At 46.8% G+C, this 23,227-nt stretch overlaps 1 protein-coding gene across 4 annotated transcripts in view; it reads left to right on the plus strand.

Moving 5' to 3' along the window:
* The first annotated feature begins 2,852 nt into the window (after window positions 1–2,852).
* The window catches only part of CAMK4 (calcium/calmodulin dependent protein kinase IV), a 1,094,446-nt gene continuing 1,074,071 nt past the window's right edge, over window positions 2,853–23,227 (plus strand). For all 4 annotated transcript variants that reach the window (XR_014970336.1, XM_085632589.1, XM_085632590.1 and 1 more), the window contains exon 1: window positions 2,853–3,580. Coding sequence is in view for 2 of the 4 variants with exons in the window: in XM_085632589.1 (XP_085488715.1) it covers window positions 3,408–3,580 (173 nt within the window). In the remaining 2 variants the exon portion in view is untranslated. The remainder of the gene's footprint in view (window positions 3,581–23,227) is intronic.

Genomic DNA, 23,227 nt, shown 5'->3' on the forward strand with positions numbered 1-23,227 from the left:
AGTTTGTGACTAGGGTTATTGGTGGTGTAGCACTGGGCAGGAGTCTTGGTTTACCCTGATTTTGCTAATAACGAGCGGACTAATGTTTGTCTCAAACTTCATCTTTTTTGGAATGGAAATGATTTTTTGCAATAACTCACCGGCCCACTATTCAGAATGGGCATGTTATTTCTTTCTAGTTTGCACCGCTTATTACTCTGTACTTCCCATTGTGCACAACATCTGCACCTCACCAATTCCATCATCACAAGTTTGTTTTGCAAAATTATGAGTACATTTTGGGGACATTGAGCACAGGAAATGGGATGGGATGGCAGCGACTCACAAATCTAATACGCTGGCACACCCGGCTGTGTAGCTGCACTCAGTATTCAGGAAGGAGGTATGCTGCCCAGTAATATTACAGGTAGGCGGTGCATCCAAAGTTAGAGGCCTGCAGTGCAGTATTCTTCACCAATCAGCAGCATGAAATGAAAGCCTATCTTTGTAAGCTTCTCTGTCTTTCTAGACTCTGATATCTCCCAGCTGATAACCTCTAGCTCCCCAGCTGTGCAAGCTTCCTTCGGGCCCTCTCCCCGTTCCCCATTTAACCGTCCACATAATGGACACCAAGACCCTCTTTGGTGTGAGAATGGCAGCAGTTTATTATATTTCACAAGCTGGTATGTACATTTTCACGATAGCAACAGTCATTAATATGTTCCAGGCATGCGAATATCTTGTATGTCAATCAATTTTGTTCATAACTGGTCATTCGGTGAGCATCAATTCCTTTTAGTTGCATAACTTTGTATGTCATTACATATCATAAATCATCATTGAAGTCAGAACAGCTCTTTTAACGGTTGACCAAAAATCACTTTCCATCACCATGAATCCTGTTGTGACGTTTCATTCTTCTGCTTACTTAGTGAACCAGGTCGCAGACTCGAGGTTTCCCCTGCTACAGATGCTTGGTGTTCATGGCCTTGTGACCGTGCCTGGGCTGCGAGTTCTGTGTCTGCCCTGTGCTGGCCATCTCTTAGCCCTTTGATTGCTTTTCAGTGTTCCTGCCATGAGGCATCCCCAGGACTCAGTTTGGGCACTTGTCCTTTAAATCATTGTAGCTCCCCTGCCACGCTGATGGCGGTTCACTGACCGCCGCCTGCTCCGCCTCTAGCCTATGAAAAACCTCAGAGTTCTAGTGCCCTGTGATGTTCAGTAGGAACATATCCATTCCGACACTGGAAAAGTCTACCTCGTCGTCTGGGTAGAAACCTGCCATTGTCAGGTTGATGAGGCCTGACAAACTCCCAGACCATGCCCTAACAGAATTTACTCATCACAATGTTTAGGTTTCTCCTAGACCTTTCACTGCCCCATGACTCACTGCCCCTCGCCAGTCATATCTTGCTATCACTTGCGACCATAGTATGTCGGCAGGCTGTTGCAGTTGAGAGACGACTGCCAGATCTGCCTTCATCACTTCTAAGTGTCCTGCGCACAAGCTCCATGAGGTTGTTGTAACCCAGATGCACCACTATGGCGTCGGGGTTTCCGAGTGCTTGTTGCGTGCCCCGCACTTTCGGAAGGAGCTACTTCCACTTCATTCCAGGCTTGCTCGGCCACCCCACTTTGGTGTTGTGCAGCCATATGCGTCTGTACAGCTTCTGTGCATTGGTCCACCACTGAGCCCTTGTGATGAATGAGTGGCCTACTATCCAAACCATTCGCCTTCCTGCTCCGTTCTCTGTGGCGAAAAATTAACCTTACATTCGTTATTGACAGGCCTGATGTAGGTATTAAAAGCATGGAATTTCCATCTCCTAAGTTGGTGGACACCCTCTGCCCCCACACCAGGTGTGGTCGCGGTTGAGGATGCCCCGATGCGGCAGGAATGACACACAAAGCGTGCCGCGTTAGCCCGCCCAGGCCAATACCATTCGCAAAACGGAGGTGAATTCGAATCTGCTGAGATAGGTTCCATCCCCGTGAATGAAAATGGGGGACCACCCTGCAGTCTGTCTTGATGGCATCTGTGGGCCAGGCATACGGGGCAGTGTTTGTGAGAAGCAAGGCAATCCCACCGCGCGAGTCTGCACTGTCCTTTCCTTCCTGATTGATTTTTGAACTCCTCAGGTGTAGCACTGGGTAGTTGTCCTCCATGTGCAGGTCCTGCATATTGGGCTAGTTACGTTGCACGCTTTTGTGGTTTCCCTGTTTCCCCTCAAACAGGAGAGAGCATCTTCGTTTACGCTTGGGCCAGAAGGGATAGCTTGAATTACTGGCAGAGCTTTGATATATTTTGATTGTACTGGTGTATGGGTCTTCTGCAGGTAGTGACACATTTAGCACGATGGGTTGTCTTTAACCATGGTGATATTTTGTAGATGTGACCTTATTGCTAAATAGTTTTCAGTGGTACCAGGGCACCGAAGTTCTACTAGATGTTTGCTCATTTTCCCAAAGTTGTGTGATCCTGGGTAAAGACATGTTTTTATTGCCCTCTGCTCCAGTTCCCACAGATGTTAAAGTGCTTGCGAAAAGGCAACGGTGACGTGCAAGAAGTATTACATGCTACATCCAGACAGCAAACGATAACGTAAAAGTTGCTTATGGACAGTCTAATTATAAAAAGAACGAAACATCTGGGTGACATGATTTGGACAACAGAAGAAAACTGTTGTCAAGAGTCATACATGCTCCCTGGCACAAGAGGGTCATGCCACCGTCCTCATATAACAAATCTACCTCTGGGCAGGCGCTGGAAGGGGCCTGAGGTCGGGGATGCTGCAGGGCACGCCGAGGCACACGCCAGTGAATGGAGCTCAGGGCGGTGGGCGTGGCTTGGAACAATAACAGCCTCTTGAAGCGCTGCCAGGGAAGACCCCGTCTCCGGCTGAGCTGCTGCTGGAGCTGCAGGGGAGCAGTGGGCGTGCTACTGCCCCTCAGACCCGGGCAGAGGCGAACAGGTGGCAGCGCAGGTACCCTGCAGCCGGTGCCGAGAGTGGGACGGTCCCCGGCTCTGGCTGAAGGCTGGGTTGCGATGGCAGCGCCGCCAATAAACACAGCCGAAGTGCGCCAGTGACCGAACCCTCTTATTTGGCTCCTCTCTTAGCTATCCCTCTGGATCAAGTTTGGCACATCAGCAGCGCAGCCAACCTACCTCCCCCTCCCCACCTCGCTGCAACGGGTTCTGCCTCTGCCTTCCTGGAGCTGCATACAAATCAGCAGGCTTGCTTCCATCCAGCGGCTGCCCCTGCGCTCCCTCCGGTACTCCCACACGCGGGAGCTGCTGCCTTCTCCTCCGTGCGCCGGGAGGATGCTGGAGTGTGCCAGAGCCTGACACAGCCGCCGCCGGAGCTGCTCTCTGCACCCACCCCTGCGGCACAGGGACAGAGCCGGCCCCGCGCCCCCCGCCGCTGGAGATGCTGAAAGTCACCATGCCCTCCTCGTCGTCCTCTTCGTCCTCCTCGTCAGCATCCTCCTCTGGCTCGTCGTCGTCCTCTCGCTCAGGCAGCGGCGCAACCGAGTACTGGATTGATGGCTCCAACAAGGACACCCTGACCCGCTACTACGAGCTGGAGTCGGAGCTGGGACGGTAAGCAGAAGCCCCGGCGGCGCCTCACCCTCCCGTGCGGGCACAGGGTGCCAGCTGTCACTCGCCATCACCCGCGCGCCAGGCGCCATGCGCGAGCCCCTGTGAGAGGCAGGGATGCTCTGGTCTTAGAATGCTATGGCAGGTTTGAGGGTGAACGGGGGGCAGTGGCGCCTTTCTACTGCACTCTGAAGAGGGGTGTGACTGTATGTGCACATTGCCTCGCCAGCTAAAGGGGGAGGGGGATGATAATGAGTTCATGTGGCCGCGGCGCCCTTACAGATGCCGAAGGTAGCTGACCCTTCCCACGGTGCATGCCCAGCACACAAGAGAGCGCCGGCTCCAGAGACGCACGCAGGTGCAGCTAGCTGTGATCCTAAGGCAGGAGACCAACAGTGCTTCCCGTCACTGCTCCCCTACAGCTCCCCAGCACGGGTCTTCGTTTCACTGCCCACCTGAGGTCCTTGCCATCAGAGGGTGTTCGTCTTTAGTGTCTCCATACCGTCACTGTCCACCACCGGTTCTCTCTCCCTGCCCGTCACAGCCCCCTCATTGCCTGCCACAGGCCCCCTCCTGAGACTAGCACACTACCCATCACCTTTGGTCTTCCCTCAATGCCCACCACAGGGCGCCCTGTCACTATACACTCCTGACCACAGCCTCCCTTTTCACTCCGGAGAGCAGCCCCTCACAGCTTACCACAATACCCTGCAATGCCCACTCATGTGCCACACCGCACTGGCCTCCAGAGCACCACCCCAACTGCACCCTCCACATCTCCACCATGAAGTTCTCAAAATGTATTTTCTCCCCCTGTCCTCCACAACGTTCCGCTGTCCATTCAATCGCTGATAACAGGCTGCCTCCTTCCACCCACTAAAAACTAATTTTTCTGCACACTGCACATCTCGCTGCCTGCCCAGCGGTATTCTTCTCACTGCCCATCACAGAGCTCTCCGTCACTGCTCACCTCTGCCCTTCCCACCACTGGCGACAACCAGAGTAACACGCCCGGGCATTGTAGAGCGTGGCTAACGAGTCAGGAACAGAACCCACTTACACAGAGGGTTCATTTGTGCATGTTGTGTTCTGCAGTCTGTTCCTTGTAGTGTAGTTGTAGCGACAGTAAAGCACAAATAGTTCCACGAGCGCCGGCGCGTGTCAGAGGGACCCACGAGCGTCCACGTGGGACCCGGAAGTGTGTGCGCTCGTTGCCCTGCTTCACGCCTGCAGTGAGCTGCGCACAGTAGGACATACCGACTTGTGACTTTTGCTGCGCAGTTATAAATATTCATAAAATGTAAATATTATTGCACGGATAAGGAGGGATTTGTGAAAAAGCAGTATATTTTATGTTGGCGCTCTTGGTTGGTATTTTCTCCAACCTAAGACAATGTTTTTCTTTTTATCTGTGCAAATAAACTGTTTCGAACATACCAGCAACCCGCTTTTATCACTTTGCACGTTGAGCGCTATCCAAAGATAATGATATGTGCGTGGCAGTGTACGCATGTAGGAGATTACAAAAAAATGATGTAAATACATGTGCGGGTTAAAAAAGCACCCTGTATTAAATCAATGTCATAAATTCAAGCCACAAACGGTATAGTGTAGTCATTACACACTTACATAAAAAGGCAATTCATTTTCCATATTTGCTCAGCTGAAGTCAACTGCCCCCATGGAGCGCCGTCCTCTGCCCCCTTGTCTGTGCCCCTTCTATGGCGTTGCTCCATTTCATAGATTCAAAGAACAAGAGGGGAGTTACCCCAATGTGCACCACACAAAGGGACGGGGGTGTATGCAGAGAAAATAAACAAAGTGTCCCTATTATTGAAATATTGAACTACAACTCAATATTGTACACAAAGGACTGCTGTTATGTTACCAATTTATCATTACTGCTGGGAGCACTGTATGTTGTCTGCACTTAAAGAAGCTCTTAGTAAAACTTAGTAGATTAAAATATAATCATTTATTATAAACCATAAAATTTTTATAGTACAACACATTGCATTGGGACCATATACCTTTATCCCTCCCTTAATGGGTTACACTCTATCTTTAGCTATATCAGAGAATGGTCCAAATAATTCAAACAATTAAAAGTCACAAAAGTTAAAAGTCGACGCAGCGTTTCGGTGTCAATAGTGATATTTCCACCTTCTTCAGGACTAAAAAGTGAAGTTTTGTTTCAATCTTATCTTTTTTAATTGATAAACGTTTTAGTTGGAGGATGGCCTTTCCAAGTTCTGTAATTCGTTTTCAGCCCACGGGCTATATTGCCTTAATGATAATGAGGTTTTGTCTGGGTTCCGTGAAAACCACCGTGATTTATATATTTCTTTCAGGAAAATAAGGGTCCCTTTGTATCATTGGGAGTATTCACTCTCTCCAGGTTAAAAAATAGGAGATCCTAGTGTTTTTTTTTGCAGTTTCTATCTCTTTACAGGATGCCGAGTAATGCGGACGTTTTCTTTCTTCTAAATTGCTAGAAAGCGTATCAGATAAATTCGGCCTCCCTGCTTTCACGGAACGTCTCGGGCTTGTGCTCCATTTCATGCCCTCCCCACATGCCCACGTGACGATCCTGTTCCTCTCCACATGGTGCCCCTCTGTCTCTTTCCACGCCCCGTGACACTGATAGTAGTTTGCCATTATTTTCCGTGGCCTATTCTTTGCTGCAGTGTATCTTACCTGCACTCTAACTGTGTGATCTTGTGACATTGTTTAGTTCTATGGTGCACACCTTGCTTGGGAATAATAAGGACATGACCCTCACCCACACTCTCACCGCTCCGCCTCAGCAGGTGTCGAGACCGGTCTTCCAACCGGTTGGGTTGAGCATGCAGATGCTGCTTGATGAAGCGCGTGTTGGAGCATGTTGAGACTCTATCGATGGAGTTTGGCCACCAATGGTCTTAGTGAGGCTGACTCACGGAGCACAGTCCTTGAAAGAAGGCTGAACCGTTGTTATGGCATGTGATCATATATAAATAACATAGCTAAAAAATAAGTAAAGCATGATCTATGAGGAAAGACATTGTGCCAGCACACAAACTGATAGCGATGCTCCTGCACTCCTTGCTCTGCTACTGATAATACAAGCTCAGAGCTCTGCGTCTGGTAATACCCAGGCTCACTCCTTTCTCTGCTACTGATAATACAAGCTCAGAGCTTTGTTTCTGGTAATACCCAGGCTCACTCCTTGCTCTGCTACTGATAATACAAACCCAGAGCTTTGTTTCTGGTAATACCCAGGCTCATTCCTTGCTCTGCTACTGATAATACAAACTCAGAGCTCTGCGTCTGGTAATACCCAGGCTCACTCCTTGCTCTGCTACTGATAATACAAGCTCAGAGCTCTGTTTCTGGTAATACCCAGGCTCCCTCCTTGCTCTGCTACTGATAATACAAGTTCAGAGCTCTGTTTCTGGTAATACCCAGGCTCACTCCTTGCTCTGCTACTGATAATACAAGCTCAGAGCTCTGTTTCTGGTAATACCCAGGCTCACTCCTTGCTCTGCTGCTGATAATACAAGCTCAGAGCTCTCTTTATGGTAATACCCAGGCTCACTCCTTGCTCTGCTAATGATAATACAAGCTCAGAGCTCTGTTTCTGGTAATACCCAGGCTCCCTCCTTGCTCTGCTACTGATAATACAAGCTCAGAGCTCTGCTTCTGGTAATACCCAGGCTCACTCCTTGCTCCGCTACTGATAATACAAGCTCAGAGCTCTGTTTCTGGTAATACCCAGGCTCCCTCCTTGCTCTGCTACTGATAATACAAGTTCAGAGCTCTGCGTCTGGTAATACCCAGGCTCACTCCTTTCTCTGCTACTGATAATACAAACTCAGATCTCTGTTTCTGGTAATACCCAGGCTCACTCCTTGCTCTGCTACTCATAATACAAACTCAGAGCTCTGTTTCTGGTAATACCCAGGCTCACTCCTTTCTCTTCTACTGATAATACAAGCTCAGAGCTCTGTTTCTGGTAATACCCAGGCTCACTCCTTGCTCTGCTACTGATAATACAAACTCAGAGCTCTGCTTCTGGTAATACCCGGGCTCACTCCTTGCTCTGCTACTGATAATACAAACTCAGAGCTCTGTTTCTGGTAATACCCAGGCTCACTCCTTGCTCTGCTACTGATAATACAAACTCAGAGCTCTGCTTCTGGTAAAACCCAGGCTCCCTCCTTGCTCTGCTAATGATAATACAAGCTCAGAGCTCTGTTTCTGGTAATACCCAGGCTCACTCCTTGCTCTGCTACTGATAATACAAGCTCAGAGCTCTGTTTCTGGTAATACCCAGGCTCACTCCTTGCTCTGCTACTGATAATACAAGCTCAGAGCTCTGTTTCTGGTAATACCCAGGCTCACTCCTTGCGCTGCTACTGATAATACAAACTCAGAGCTCTGTTTCTGGTAATACCCAGGCTCACTCCTTGCGCTGCTACTGATAATACAAGCTCAGAGCTCTGTTTCTGGTAATACCCAGGCTCCCTCCTTGCTCTGCTACTGATAATACAAACTCAGAGCTCTGTTTCTGGTAATACCCAGGCTCACTCCTTGCTCTGCTACTGATAATACACGCTCAGAGCTCTGTTTCTGGTAATACCCAGGCTCACTCCTTGCTCTGCTACTGATAATACAAACTCAGAGCTCTGTTTCTGGTAATACCCAGGCTCACTCCTTTCTCTTCTACTGATAATACAAGCTCAGAGCTCTGTTTCTGGTAATACCCAGGTTCACTCCTTGCTCTGCTACTGATAATACAAGCTCAGAGCTCTGTTTCTGGTAATACCCAGGCTCACTCCTTGCTCTGCTACTGATAATACAAGCTCAGAGCTCTGTTTCTGGTAATACCCAGGCTCACTCCTTGCGCTGCTACTGATAATACAAACTCAGAGCTCTGCTTCTGGTAAAACCCAGGCTCCCTCCTTGCTCTGCTAATGATAATACAAGCTCAGAGCTCTGTTTCTGGTAATACCCAGGCTCACTCCTTGCTCTGCTACTGATAATACAAGCTCAGAGCTCTGTTTCTGGTAATACCCAGGCTCACTCCTTGCTCTGCTACTGATAATACAAGCTCAGAGCTCTGTTTCTGGTAATACCCAGGCTCACTCCTTGCGCTGCTACTGATAATACAAACTCAGAGCTCTGTTTCTGGTAATACCCAGGCTCACTCCTTGCGCTGCTACTGATAATACAAGCTCAGAGCTCTGTTTCTGGTAATACCCGGGCTCACTCCTTGCTCTGCTACTGATAATACAAACTCAGAGCTCTGTTTCTGGTAATACCCAGGCTCACTCCTTGCTCTGCTACTGATAATACATGCTCAGAGCTCTCTTTCTGGTAATACCCGGGCTCACTCCTTGCTCTGCTACTGATAATACAAACTCAGAGTTCTGCTTCTGGTAATACCCAGGCTCACTCCTTGCTCTGCTACTGATAATACAAACCCAGAGCTTTGTTTCTGGTAATACCCAGGCTCCCTCCTTGCTCTGCTACTGATAATACAAACTCAGAGCTCTGCGCCTGGTAATACCCAGGCTCACTCCTTGCTCTGCTACTGATAATACAAACTCAGAGCTCTTTTTCTGGTAATACCCAGGCTCACTCCTTGCTCTGCTACTGATAGTACAAACTCAGAGCTCTGCTTTTGGTAATACCCAGGCTCACTCCTTGCTCTGCTACTGATAATACAAGCTCAGAGCTCTGTTTCTGGTAATACCCAGGCTCACTCCTTGCTCTGCTACTGATAATACAAGCTCAGAGCTCTGTTTCTGGTAATACCCAGGCTCACTCCTTGCTCTGCTGCTGATAATACAAGCTCAGAGCTCTGTTTCTGGTAATACCCAGGCTCACACCTTGCTCTGCTACTGATAATACAAGCTCAGAGCTCTGTTTCTGGTAATACCCAGGCTCACACCTTGCTCTGCTGCTGATAATACAAGCTCAGAGCTCTGTTTCTGGTAATACCCAGGCTCCCTCCTTGCTCTGCTACTGATAATGCAAACTCAGAGCTCTGCTTCTGGTAGTACCCAGGCTCCCTCCTTGCTCTGTTACTGATAATACAAGCTCAGAGCTCTCTTTATGGTAATACCCGGGCTCACTCCTTGCTCTGCTACTGATAATATAAACTCAGAACTCTGCTTCTGGTAAAACCCAGGCTCACTCCTTGATCTGCTACTGATAATACAAACTCAGAGCTCTGCTTCTGGTAATACCCAGGCTCACTCCTTGCGCTGCTACTGATAATACAAACTCAGAGCTCTTTTTCTGGTAATATCCAGGCTCACTCCTTGCTCTGCTACTGATAATGCAAACTCAGAGCTCTGTTTCTGGTAATACCCAGGCTCCCTCCTTGCTCTGCTACTGATAGTACACGCTCAGAGCTCTGCTTCTGGTAATACCCAGGCTCACTCCTTGCGCTGCTACTGATAATACAAGCTCAGAGCTCTGTTTCTGGTAATACCCAGGCTCCCTCCTTGCTCTGCTACTGATAATACAAACTCAGAGCTCTGCGCCTGGTAATACCCAGGCTCACTCCTTGCTCTGCTACTGATAATACAAACTCAGAGCTCTGCTTCAGGTAATACCCAGGCTCACTCCTTTCTCTGCTACTGATAGTACAAACTCAGAGCTCTGCTTCTGGTAATACCCAGGCTCACTCCTTGCTCTGCTACTGACAATACAAACTCAGAGCTCTGCTTCAGGTAATACCCAGGCTCACTCCTTTCTCTGCTACTGATAGTACAAACTCAGAGCTCTGCTTCTGGTAATACCCAGGCTCACTCCTTGCTCTGCTACTGACAATACAAACTCAGAGCTCTGTTTCTGGTAATACCCAGGCTCACTCCTTGCTCTGCTACTGACAATACAAACTCAGAGCTCTGCTTCAGGTAATACCCAGGCTCACTCCTTTCTCTGCTACTGATAGTACAAACTCAGAGCTCTGCTTCTGGTAATACCCAGGCTCACTCCTTGCTCTGCTACTGACAATACAAACTCAGAGCTCTGTTTCTGGTAATACCCAGGCTCACTCCTTGCTCTGCTACTGATAATACAAACTCAGAGCTCTGCGCCTGGTAATACCCAGGCTCACTCCTTGCTCTGCTAATGATAATACAAGCTCAGAGCTCTGTTTCTGGTAATACCCAGGCTCACACCTTGCTCTGCTACTGATAATACAAGCTCAGAGCTCTGTTTCTGGTAATACCCAGGCTCACTCCTTGCTCTGCTACTGATAATACAAACTCAGAGCTCTGCTTCAGGTAATACCCAGGCTTACTCCTTGCTCTGCTACTGATAATGCAAACTCAGAGCTCTGCTTCTGGTAATACCCAGGCTCACTCCTTGCTCTGCTACTGACAATACAAACTCAGAGCTCTGCTTCAGGTAATACCCAGGCTCACTCCTTTCTCTGCTACTGATAGTACAAACTCAGAGCTCTGCTTCTGGTAATACCCAGGCTCACTCCTTGCTCTGCTACTGATAATACAAACTCAGAGCTCTGTTTCTGGTAATACCGGGCTCCCTCCTTCCTCTGCTACTGGTAATACAAACTCAGAGCTCTGTTTCTGGTAATACCCAGGCTCACTCCTTCCTCTGCTACTGATAATACAAGCTCAGAGCTCTGTTTCTGCTAATATCCCGACTCACTCAGTGCTTTGTGCTGATAAGATAGACGCACTCAGAGTTCTGTGCCTGGTGGTACACATAATTCCATTGATCTCTTCTATATATTATGGCATATAATGTTTACATTACCAAAGACGTCTTGTAGCACAGGTTTCATCATAGTTACCTTAGAACAAATGCTTTCCTGTGGTTTCATAAAGCTGTTGAGAATCGGTGCTTACTGTTTAAGGACTAATGTCTTAATTATTTTGAGAGAAAGATTCAATAAATGTGACTTTGCACTGAGAATGCTCTGCTTAGCCTATATTTGATTTCAGCTTTTTGGATTTTCATAAGCAATTTTGTCCTGTGTTTTGAGATTTCTCACTTGGCAATATAAAGAAATGCAGCTAGAGCGCTATTAACAGCTTTTTTGCTCATGTACTTGAACATACAACCATTTTACACCGTATTCGATTTTTCATTGACGATCATGTACTTTTTAGGTCAAAGCCTACGAGACAGTGCAGCTTTCTGGTTTGCTAATGACATTTTGGGGACATTTGGAAAGAATCCCTGATAATGCATTTTCTTGTTGCTTACCATTGGCTTTGTGGTTTGTAAGTAGCAATTGCTTACTTTCTATTTGCTGGCTCTATTTGTTTTAGGCTGTCCATCTTGAGTTTGTACATTTTGTTGCCCAAACTCTATTTACTGAATTATTCCATCAGTACTGAATTTCTGTAAACAGGCCTTTGATTCTGGCTCTTATCTTGTTTAATTTGTTGTGCGTTCAAAGACATACGTCAAACGTCACATGCTGTCTTCTGGAGATCTTGATGTTTACTTTTCTTTCTCTGACTTCAGAGAGAGAGAATTTATGTGACAATCATACTGGTTACTCAGGGTGTGCTGCATGTTATTTCTTTTTCTAGGACAAAACAAAATTGAAATGTCTGTAATTGAACTGGGCAGACATTCCAGACTATGGAAAGCACAAATGAAGCACATATTTTTGTAATTCTGAAGTGTGGTGTAAGCAAATATTTTAATACGACAAAAACAAATCAATACACTAGGTGATGACATTTCCACACAATATCGTTTGTGCACTGTATATTTTCATCAGTAAAACTGCATGGCTGTGCAAATGTAATGTTCATTTAAATTGAAGATGTGTTGTTTGTAATGGCAGTGCTCTACCACACCATGACCAACTCCTCTCTACTCTGCACCACTCCATACCACTGCACTCTCCTCCGTACCACTTCACACTACGTCACACTACTTCACACCATATTGCTTCACTGCACTCTACTCTGCACCGCTCCACTCTATGCTACTTCACTAGAAGCCTCTCTACAGTACACCACTCTACTCTATGCTAATGCATTCTAACCTACACTACTCTACTATGCACCACTGCACTCTTCACCACTACACTCTCTGCCAATCCACTTTGAATCCCTCTAATCTACTCTGCACTACTACACTCCACTCTGAAACAATTTACTCTACGCCCCTCTATTTCACTCTGCACCATATCACTCTACGCCACTCCACGTCACACCAATGCTTTCTACACCACTTTACTCAAAACCAGTACACTACACTACCGCACTCTATGCCAATCTATTATGCACCCCTGCACTGTATGCTACTATACTTTGAAATACTCTACTCTATGCCACTGCACTCTACGCTACTCTACTCTACACCATCGTAATCTATTCCACTTTTTTCTGCACAACACTCTACTCTATGCCACTCCACTCTATGCCACTTAACTCTACTCTGAACCAATCTACTCTTCACAAGTATATTCAACTCTGCGATGCAACTGCAATCTACCCTATGCCACTGCACTCTACGCCAATGTATTCTACATCACTTTACTGAAAACCAATCCAGTCTATTGCAATCTACTCTGCACCACTGTACTTTACGCCACTTCACTCTAGTCCACTCTACAACACCCCACTACGATACTCCACTCTATGACGCTGTACTCCATTTAACTCTACTCCACTCTATGACTCTACTCCACTCTATGCCACACCACTCTGCATAACTCTACTCCACTCTACAACACTACTCCACTATACAACACTCTTTGCAGCTCCCTCTATACCACTTTACTCCTCTCTATTCTACAACACACTACTCTATTCTACTCAACTCCACTGCTTCACGCTACGCCACTCAGCTTTATGCCACTCCACTCTGACACTCTGTGTAACTTCACTCTACTCTGCCACTCCACTTAACAACACTCTACTCCACTTTATGCCATTCCACTCTCCTACACTACTCCAATATATACCACTCAACTCCATAACAATCTACCCTGCTCTACGTCACTCTACTTTATAACACTGTACTCCACTCTATGCAAAACCCTCAACACTACTCCACTCTGCTCTACATATTCCTTGACACTCTATGCCACTCCACTCAACAACACTCTACTCCACTCAGACACTCCACTCCACTCTATGCCACTCAACTATATGCCTTTCCAGTCTGCTACAGTCAACTCCCTCTGCAACACCCCACAACACTCTACACCGCTCCATGACACTCCTCTTCACTTCACTCTGCGCCACTCACTCTACTCTACACCACTCCACGGCACTCCATACCACTCTATGCTACTTCATGATTAACTATGCCACTCCATAACACTCCACTGTACTCCACTTTATGACAATCCATTCCACTCCACTCTCCTTTACTTCGCTAACTTTTATCCATGCTGAACAGTAGCCACACTGGTGTACAACATGGCTAAAACATATTGGCAAAAGCAATAGCTCTTGCGTAGGTGAGACCTTTTGGCTTTGCCAATGCTTGTTGATATTATTAACACTTCACAGTGTTCTACTCTTGATATCACCAGGGGCTGTATTATGTATAGGGCACACTTTCCCTATTTCCGCCCGGCGCACCTTAAAAAAGGGGCGCAGGGTAAAAACAAGGAAAGTGAGCCCTATTCCATAGATTGTGCTACCCCCAGAGCAGCCGCAAACTTGCGCTGCCCTATAGGCAGCGCATTCAGGTGAAAAATAGAGCAGCTTTGAAGTAACCGCTCCGTGATTCACTGTGAAGGTGGTAAACCATCTGCACTTTTAAAGGGGATTGGAGTGAGTGACTGCACTGCCTGCAAGGGGTTGTATAGGGGGTCCACAGGACCCCCTTTCCTCCCTTCAGAGGGCTGCAGTCAAAGGGTGCACTTACAGTGTATCACCTTTTAGGTTGCGCACTGTCAGTGCGTCGCCTGACCGCTACTTTACCTCTGCACCAGCATCTATAATAAAGCTCAGAGGTAAAGGAATTCCCTCATTTGTATGAGGCACGCCCCATGCAAATAAGGGAACGCCTTCTTGAGAAAGCGCTGGCGCTGTATGTACGCCAGTGGTTTCAGTTGTACAGTAGGGACTGCACAAGCGTTTGCGACCCCTTCTTTAATACCAAAGTGCCCCAGGGTGCGCAATGCAGGCGCAAATGGCTGTTGCTCCCCCGGGACACTCCGGTAATATGGCCCCAGGAGTTACTTAGTACATGGTTAAAGGTTGTAGTCTGTTACGCCCTGTTGCCATAGAGATGCTGGTGTCAATGGAGCATCGTCTTCACCAATGTATTTTCCTACACTTCTTAATACAATATCTTTTTCAGGTCATGACATCATTGAGTAAAGTGGCTGCCAGCCTGGGTGGGCAGCAGTGGTAATACCTGACAATGCCAGTCTAAGACTGTATACCATCTGGCCTGACAGGAAGAGCTGTACCAATTCTTTCTTTGCCAATTCAGACAGTCCTCCCATCTTTTCACACAACCTGTAAGATCCCATTGAAAAGAGTTGTGTAAATGTTCTTTACTTTGTTTATATAATTGTGTGAAGACTACTCTTCAGCCTGAATAGCTATCTTTATTTACAACCCTGTTAACTTGTGGCCAAGATTCTTGTAAAGAATTCTAAAAGACTGGTTTATCCTAAGCGAATATTCAAGAAGTGGTACTGATTCGTTTTATTGTTTCTATCAGCTAAATGTGTGTTGGGGTTAATAAGTTGCATATGCATGACACCGTATTTCTAGCAAACTTCAGCCATTCGCTTGAGAGATTGTCAATCACATCAGGATCAGCCACTGGAGTATTTTAGTCTCGCCTTCTGTTTGGGTGCACCCTTCTGCTCCCACTGAAAAGTCCACTCTATCATCAAACATTTAGGGCCAGATGTAGGAAGCCAAATAGCGATCGCAAATGACGAAATTCGCAGAATTTCGTCCTTTGCGATCGCAATTGGGCTTTGAGCAATGTAGGTAAGATTAAACCTACTCGCACAATAAGGAATCGCAAGAATTGCGATTCCCTATTTTGTGATTGCATTTAAGGAATCGCAAATTGCGATTCCTTAAATGCAATGTAAGTAGCACAAAAGAAAGTGAACTTTAGCCTTAAGGAATCGCTAATTACCACCAACTTGAAGTTGGTGGTAATTAGCTATTTCCTTTAAAAAAAACACTTTTTTGCTTTTTTAAAAGTGCCATGTGGCACACATTCATGCCCTTGGGGCATGTATGTGCTCCACATGTGCACACATGCACATTTCAGGGGTGCAACAGGGTTTTCTTTTGGAACCCTTGCACCCTTGAAATTGCGCCCACAATTTGCGATTCTCTATTGGCGAATCGCAAATTGTGAATGTCTTCCCATTCATTCCTATGGGCCTCCTAGCCCATAGGAATGAATGAGTAGGTATTCCTTATTAGCGAATCTCAATTTGCGATTCGCTATTAAGGAATATTAAGGAATCGCAAATATTTTAGCGATTCCTACCTACTTTCAATTTTGCAAGTCCTTAATAGCGAATCGGTAAAATTCGCTATCAAGGATTCGCAAAATGTATTTTACCTACATCTGGCCCAAAATTCGTCATAGCATCTAAGCATTGTTTATTGAAAACAATCCTTTCATACATTTTTTTGCATTGAAACAGGCAGTTTTAAAATTGTTTTTGTCTGCTCTCTCGTGCAATTGTCAAGCCTTTAGGCTTTGCCAGTGCTTTTTTAAAATTGATATTTTTCAGTAAAATCTTATTTTCATGTTCGTTAGAACACCTTTCATCTATCAACGACCCCAGCAAAAGTTCAACTCAAAACATATCATCAGTTGGCAAACATAATATAAAGTACAGGCACTCCTCAAGCACAGCACTTTTGTTATTTTCAGCTTTTGACGATGGATGAATTCAAGAACATAGTACAATAATCAGTATTTTTCAGGTATAGTCTTAATTTCAATATTGTGTTGTACTTTTTAGGTCGAGCATTTGAAACCTCTTGGATCTACTTTAGTATATACTTATATGTGTATGTACTCTGTGGGCTCCGGAGATCATCCCTAGGACTTGTCTGCTTCCATTTAGGGACTTTTTTTTCTGTTCAACTGCCTCTATTTAACTGTCTTGATAGAAAACGACCAGTGAAGGTCAGTAAAATACCGGAATTGCTTGTTGCTGAGGGACTTTCTTTTTTTATTTTCCTGGCAACTGCCTCTATGTAAATTTCTTGATAGAAAACGACCAGCAGAGATCAGTAAAATACCAGAATCACTTTAGCATTCTCTAGATTCAAGTCCATAGAAATTGTCTTCCACGAGCACCCATAGGCAATAATATTTTCTTCAAATCTTGTATTTTCAGTGATATGACCACGAAGGCCATGATTTTGTATTAAAAACAGTGCTTTGGACTATACCATTTCCCGCTCTCCATGTGTTCCCATACCTGGCGTGTCACGCAGTTTGGTGCTTACTTTCCCTCCATGTTAAAGAAAAGAAGATGTTTCAGCACCCAGGCTAATGTGCTGCATAGCTGGTGTGCTGCTTTTGTGTGCTGGTGATCTCTGTCGCCTTTTCCTTTTTCACGGGGCCGGGCTTGGCTTTGCCCCCCCGTCCCAGCGTTTGTTATCATCGGTGGTGCCCTGCTCCTCTGATACGCCCGGCCGGGCTTGGCTCCGCCGGACGTCCTTGGACTACAGCATCAAGAGTCCTCAGGGGCAGGTAGACTCAGCTGTGCGCGCCAGGAGGCGCTTAAAGGTGTGCCCGGTGTGGAGTCCCGAGGTGTGCTGCTTTTGTGTGCTGGTGATCTCTGCCGCCTTTTCCTTTTTCACGGGGCCGGGCTTGGCTTTGCCCCCCCGTCCCAGCATTTGTTATCACCGGTGGTGCCCTGCTCCTCTGATACACCCGGCCGGGCTTGGCTCCGCCGGACGTCCTTGGACTACAGCATCCAGAGTCCTCAGGGGCAGGTAGACTCAGCTGTGCGCGCCAGGAGGCGCTTAAAGGTTAGCCCGGTCCCTCGTCCCGCGAGGACGCGCACGGGAAGCGCCGGACGACACCCGGACAAAGGGCGGGCCGTCTGTGGCCGCCAGGAGCCGGAGGAGGCCGGGACGGGCCACCCCCCTAACATTGCTATTGGACACCCTTGATAGCCTGGACATTGACCCAAAGGTACTGTTATCACTGATTATTATTATTCCCTTGGGCTTCTCAGCAAAGGCTTTGTAGGAATGGACTATCTCTTTTAACCATCCTACATAATGGGTAAAAACCAAAAGGTCATAGTTTCCCACCCCGTGACGAGACAACAGGTGGCCACGACACTGCCCCTCCCTACACTAACGGCTATCGATAAGATGCTTCAAAAAACCATTGGGGTAGTGGTAACTGCAATTGAAAACACAGAGTGAAGGTTGTCAATTACTCCCGCTGCCCCCTTGGTAGAGCAAGCAGGGGACTATTCAGCAATTGTAACAAATCCTCCTGACGTAAGCTCTTTTCTTACGTCGTCATTTGCTGATTTACCCTGTGCCCAGGTCCCTACAGATGCAAAAGCTAGCAATTCATCCCTAAGTTCACCTCCATTTCCCCCAAACACCATCATAATAAATAAACCGGGCCCTAGAGGCAAGAAAAGGAGACCTGTAAAAAAGCCAAATAAAAATATAGGGCCTAAGTACGATTCTGTACTAGCTACTACCGGCCCTTCCCCAGCAAATGCGGGAGCTCCGCTGTGGGTTACTAGCTTAGTAGCTGACTTTCAGTCTCTCTTGGATCAGACTATTGGTAAACACATTAAATCCCTGGCATCTAGGATCGATAGATTAGCCTCTACTCTTAATAATATGGGTCTGGGGAAAACGCCCCTAACGGTCCCACATGGGAAGTCTGCCTCTAGTGAAGCTGGCGGTATGGTTTCTCAAGTTAGGACTGCCTTAGTAGTTGATAGTGTTACTAGGAGCTAAGGAACACGATTGGCCCCCACCAACAATGAGCCAGCTTTGGAAATTGCTAGCCCCCCTCTATGTATAAATTCAGTTGCTGATGGCCCCCAGGTAATTGGGAACCCTGCCCCGGTTTCTCCTAAAGCAAAAGTCTCTCCCAGTGATGAGAAAACAGGATGCGAAAGATATAGATTGGTAAGGGGGTCTTCCGATGTTTTGGTCCCAATAAATATAAAGCCATCTTCTATAGCTACCTCACCGGAGTTGCAAACCATTAATATTCCCCCAGAATCTTTACCGTATGTTGTAGTCTTAACGGGGGTACCACTTCTAAGCCAGGGAAAAAATGAAGGTCATACTGACTTAAAAAATAAGTGCATCCAGTGGCTTAATGTAAACAGACCTCTCCCCTCTCATATTTCTGGGGAAATACTCTTTGTAAGACGAATAGACTGGATTGGGAAGGGACCCAAAACTATTACAGTGAATTGTGTAGTAATACATTTTAGGGATATCGCTGCCGTTGATTACATCTGTGGTATGTCTCCCTCTAGATTAAATACCCAAATCCTCCCCCTCCACCTGTCATATTTTTATCCTATACCCCATCTGAGACCAGTTCACTGTAAAAGTGCTAAATATGACGAGGGCCAAAATGGTCGTCCATTTAGAGTGCAACAGGGGCAAACAAGCTGGGAGGACTTTTTTGTTTATACTCCCCCTTTGTCATCCTTTGCGCATAGAAATAGGTTTAGTGTACTGAATCAGGTAGATTGACGCTCACTCGACAAGGAATTTGTCCTGAACAACACTAGTGAAACATCCACCCCTTTAATTGTATTGGAGGGAAATATTAAAACCTTTACCTCAGCAGAAGGTACACTACTCAATTCCTCGAACTGGGTGGGAAGGAGCGAATTGGGGGATGCAAAGCATCTGCGGGGAGTTTCTATTGTAGGGGGGGAAGTTCCTAGTATAGACAAAACGGAAAGGAAAGTTCAGTCCGAGACTCTTACCTGCGACGGTTCTTCCACTATGGCAACAGGGATTCCAAAAGACACTGGTAAGGTAGATGATGGAACTATAAAAATTCTTTCGTGGAATGTAGCGGGGTTAAAAAACAAACTACTTATTCCTGACTGGGGCACCTTCATGGCAGCACACGATATCTGCCTGATTCAGGAAACATGGGCTTTAGAGGAGAGTGCTAGCCCAGGTTACGCAACTTTTCACATCTTGGCAGTAACTAGTGGCAGAGGTCGCCCATCTGGTGGCCTATCAATTTGGATAGGCACCCACTTGAGCGTTCAAGCTACCCAAATACCAACTGACTCCCCTGATGTTCAATGTGTGTTATTGACACCCCTGAACTCACCAAAAAATAGTCATAATAAATATTTACTCTAGGCCAGTTAGGAGCGGGCAGGAGTCAGACACGATCAAAGCACTAGACCTCTTTATTCAGACACTTGACCCCTCAGTCACAATAATTGTTGGTGGGGACTTTAATTGTCAATTTGAGCCCTTGGTTAACCCTGATTTGGATGAGCAGGATGATGAAGACCTGCTCTGGTGTATCCCGGAACCAAAGATCCCTCCTGTCAAGGCATGGACCCGGTTGGTCCTTCAAATAAAATCACTCTCACTTGCAACGTCTCTGCGGGCGTGTAATGGGAGACTGGACCCTGACCATCCGGGATTTCCTACATTTAACAGGGTAGAACAAACTTCCACCATTGATTACATCATGATGGAAGTAAGACACTGGGATAGGTTGTTGGAATTCAGAGTGCAACCGAGATATGATAGTGACCACAACGCCCTTGTCCTAACATTGAAGCCGGGGAGCTTTGGGCTGACTAACCCTGAAGCTGGTCTTACCAGCATGATCACGCCCCTTATTGTTTCGAACAAACGACGTCGGGTCAAATGGCCTTATTTTCAGGATTCCCCGTCTAGGCTGGGTGAATTATACCAGCTTGCTATACCATAGATAGCTGAGATGGCTGACTTGTCCTCAAACGGCCATGCTGTAAAAATTCATAGGCAGTTGGCCAGTGCGTTGGGGGATGTTCTTTGCCCGCTTAGTAGGCCTAGACGAGGTGGGGCTAAGATACACCCATGGTATAATGCTACCTGTAGGAATGCCAAGAAGGACCTCCTTACTGCAATCAAACTTAAGGACAGTTTAGAAACTAGGTCATCCCGTTTGTTCTATAAAAAGGCAATCGAGGGAGCCAAGAGGGACTGGGAGGAAACAAGGTGGGAAGAGCTGAGAAGTGCGCTCCTGACTAAGGACGCAAAGACATTTTGGGCCATTGTTAGTACAGGCTCTAAGGGAGCTGGGCAAGCTATCTTCCCAAACATTGCACCCTCAGTGTGGGAAGCACATTTCGGGGCACTATACGTATGTTTGGAGTATGATGACACACTTCGTCTAGGACCTAAGCTTGCCCCAGGGCTCCAACAGGAGGGAGTCGCGACACTTGCCCGGCCCCTGCCCCAGACCCCCGTCATGAGTATAGACTGGCGGGGGCCTCAGGTGGAGGGTCGGGACCGAGCTTGTACCCTTCTGACTCCCCAGAGAGCATCAACTTGAAGGAGGTAGAATCTGCCATAGCTAGGTTGCTCCCAAACAAGGCTCCCGGCCTCGACAAATTGCCGGGGGACCTGTTCCGATCCCAGCCAAAAATATGGGCGCCATACCTTGTTATCTTGTTCAACGCGATTCTTATGGGGTCTGATCCACCGGACACCTGGCTGGGGGCTGAGATTGTCCCCATTTACAATAAGGGATGCCCACTTACCCCCTCAAATTACAGGCCCATTAGCCTGTTAGACACAACACAAAAACTAATGGGTAGAATCATATTGGACAGGATACAAGCTTGGATGGAGGAATGGGAAATACTGTCTACCCTCCAGGCTGGATTTAGATCCGGTATCTCAACCTTGGACCAAATCTTCCGGCTCCAGGTCCTTTTCTGGAAAACCCCAAGGGTTGAGGGTGGCTGCCTCTACCTTGCCTTTGTGGACCTGCGGGCTGCTTTTGACCTAGTCCCTAGGGAAAAATTGTGGGAGGTATTGGCTGACCTGGGCCTTCCGCCCTACCTGCTTAATATCCTGACCCGTTTGCATGTTGGAAATTATGCACAGGTCAGGTCTGGGAGACACGGGGATCTCTCGGACCGCTTCCCTGTTTCCAGGGGTGTCCGGCAGGGGTGCGTTTTAGCCCCTACCCTTTTTAGCTTATTTATTAATGGCCTTGTCGACACCTTAAAGGATGTAAAGGATAATGATGCTCCCTGGTTGACGACTGGTCGGGTGCCCGCATTAATGTTCGCGGATGACACCCTGTTGCTATCCCGAACATCTTCGGCCATCCAGCGCGTCCTGGACGGTTTCGTGTGCTTTTGTGCCTCGAGGGGATTGGAGATCAATTTGGATAAAACCCAGTTTATGATCTTTTATCCCCCGAGGCGTACGCGCCCGAACCCTCTTCTGAATGGTGTTCGTCTATCTTGGGATCACTTTGACGGAGGATTTTGGCTGGGGCCATCAGATTACCAGATCCGCCCTTAGACTTTCACAAATAGCAGGGGGTATTGGCAAGCTACAGAGAGCATCGATCTCCAAACCGGTTGCGCCCGCCCTTGAGATCTATGGCCTCCAAGCTCAGACGCATCCATTTATGGCAACGAACTTTGGGGCCATAAGAACGTACTTAGCCTTCTGAGGGTGGAACAGGCCTTTATGAGGAATTTGGTGGGCCTACCGAAAAGTACACCCCTCATCCCCTTGCGAGTGGACTTGGGTCTGGAGTCTATTGAGAAATTGGCAGCTGTGCGACCCTTGCTCTATTGGAGGAGGCTCTGGTCAGTACCAGAGCTGGTATCCTTTAGAGCTGAATTTCGGGAGATCTGGGAACAGATAAAAAACAAAAATATTCCATGGCTTTCCCATATTAGGGCTCCTTCCTTCAAAATAGGTTTGCCTCAGTTATGGGGGACCCCTGAGTTGAGTTGCCCGAGAATATCCAGGGTCCAGTTGTTAAATCTGGCGAGGCAGCAAAATCTAAGTGCACTACAACGGTCAACATCCTATGGTAGGCTTTCTATTGAGTTCCTCTCAGTCAAATCTGAAATGGGGTGGGAGGAATTCTTTGATGTAGTCCAACCCCCTCTTGCGAGGAAACTATATGCTCAATTAAGGTATGGCTCCCTACCTATTAGGCCATTTACTTCGAAATGGGCAAAAACTGAAAATGAAACTTGCCCGGCATGTAATTACATTAGAGAAGATGTCATTCATGTTTTATTTTTCTGTCCACCATATAGCAATATACGCAAAACTTGGCTTATCCCAATATGCAGAAACTTGGGTTTTAGACATTGTGTGCAGGCATGTAGAGTTCTTAAATATGATACCTCGCCGCCCATTGTATTTGCTGTCTCTCGTTTCCTTTATGGTATGTGGCGCCGTAGGATACGTTTTAAACCAATCTAAACTACCGAAAAATGTCTGATAACTTACTGTTTAATTCTTTTTTTTAATAAGTGAAATACCTATATTTATTATTTTATTTGATGTGCTATGCTATGTATGTATGTATTCTATTTTTATACTTTTATGGTCTTCTGACCGAAATAAAGTTATCACTCAATAGCTAAATACATGTAAGGTCCCAAAGGTGAGACTGATTGCTTTGCAAATGCTTGTTGTACTTTATGGATTTGCAAAG

The sequence above is a fragment of the Triturus cristatus genome, chromosome 2_1, assembly GCF_964204655.1.
Source record: "Triturus cristatus chromosome 2_1, aTriCri1.1, whole genome shotgun sequence".
Classification (NCBI taxonomy): domain Eukaryota; kingdom Metazoa; phylum Chordata; class Amphibia; order Caudata; family Salamandridae; genus Triturus; species Triturus cristatus.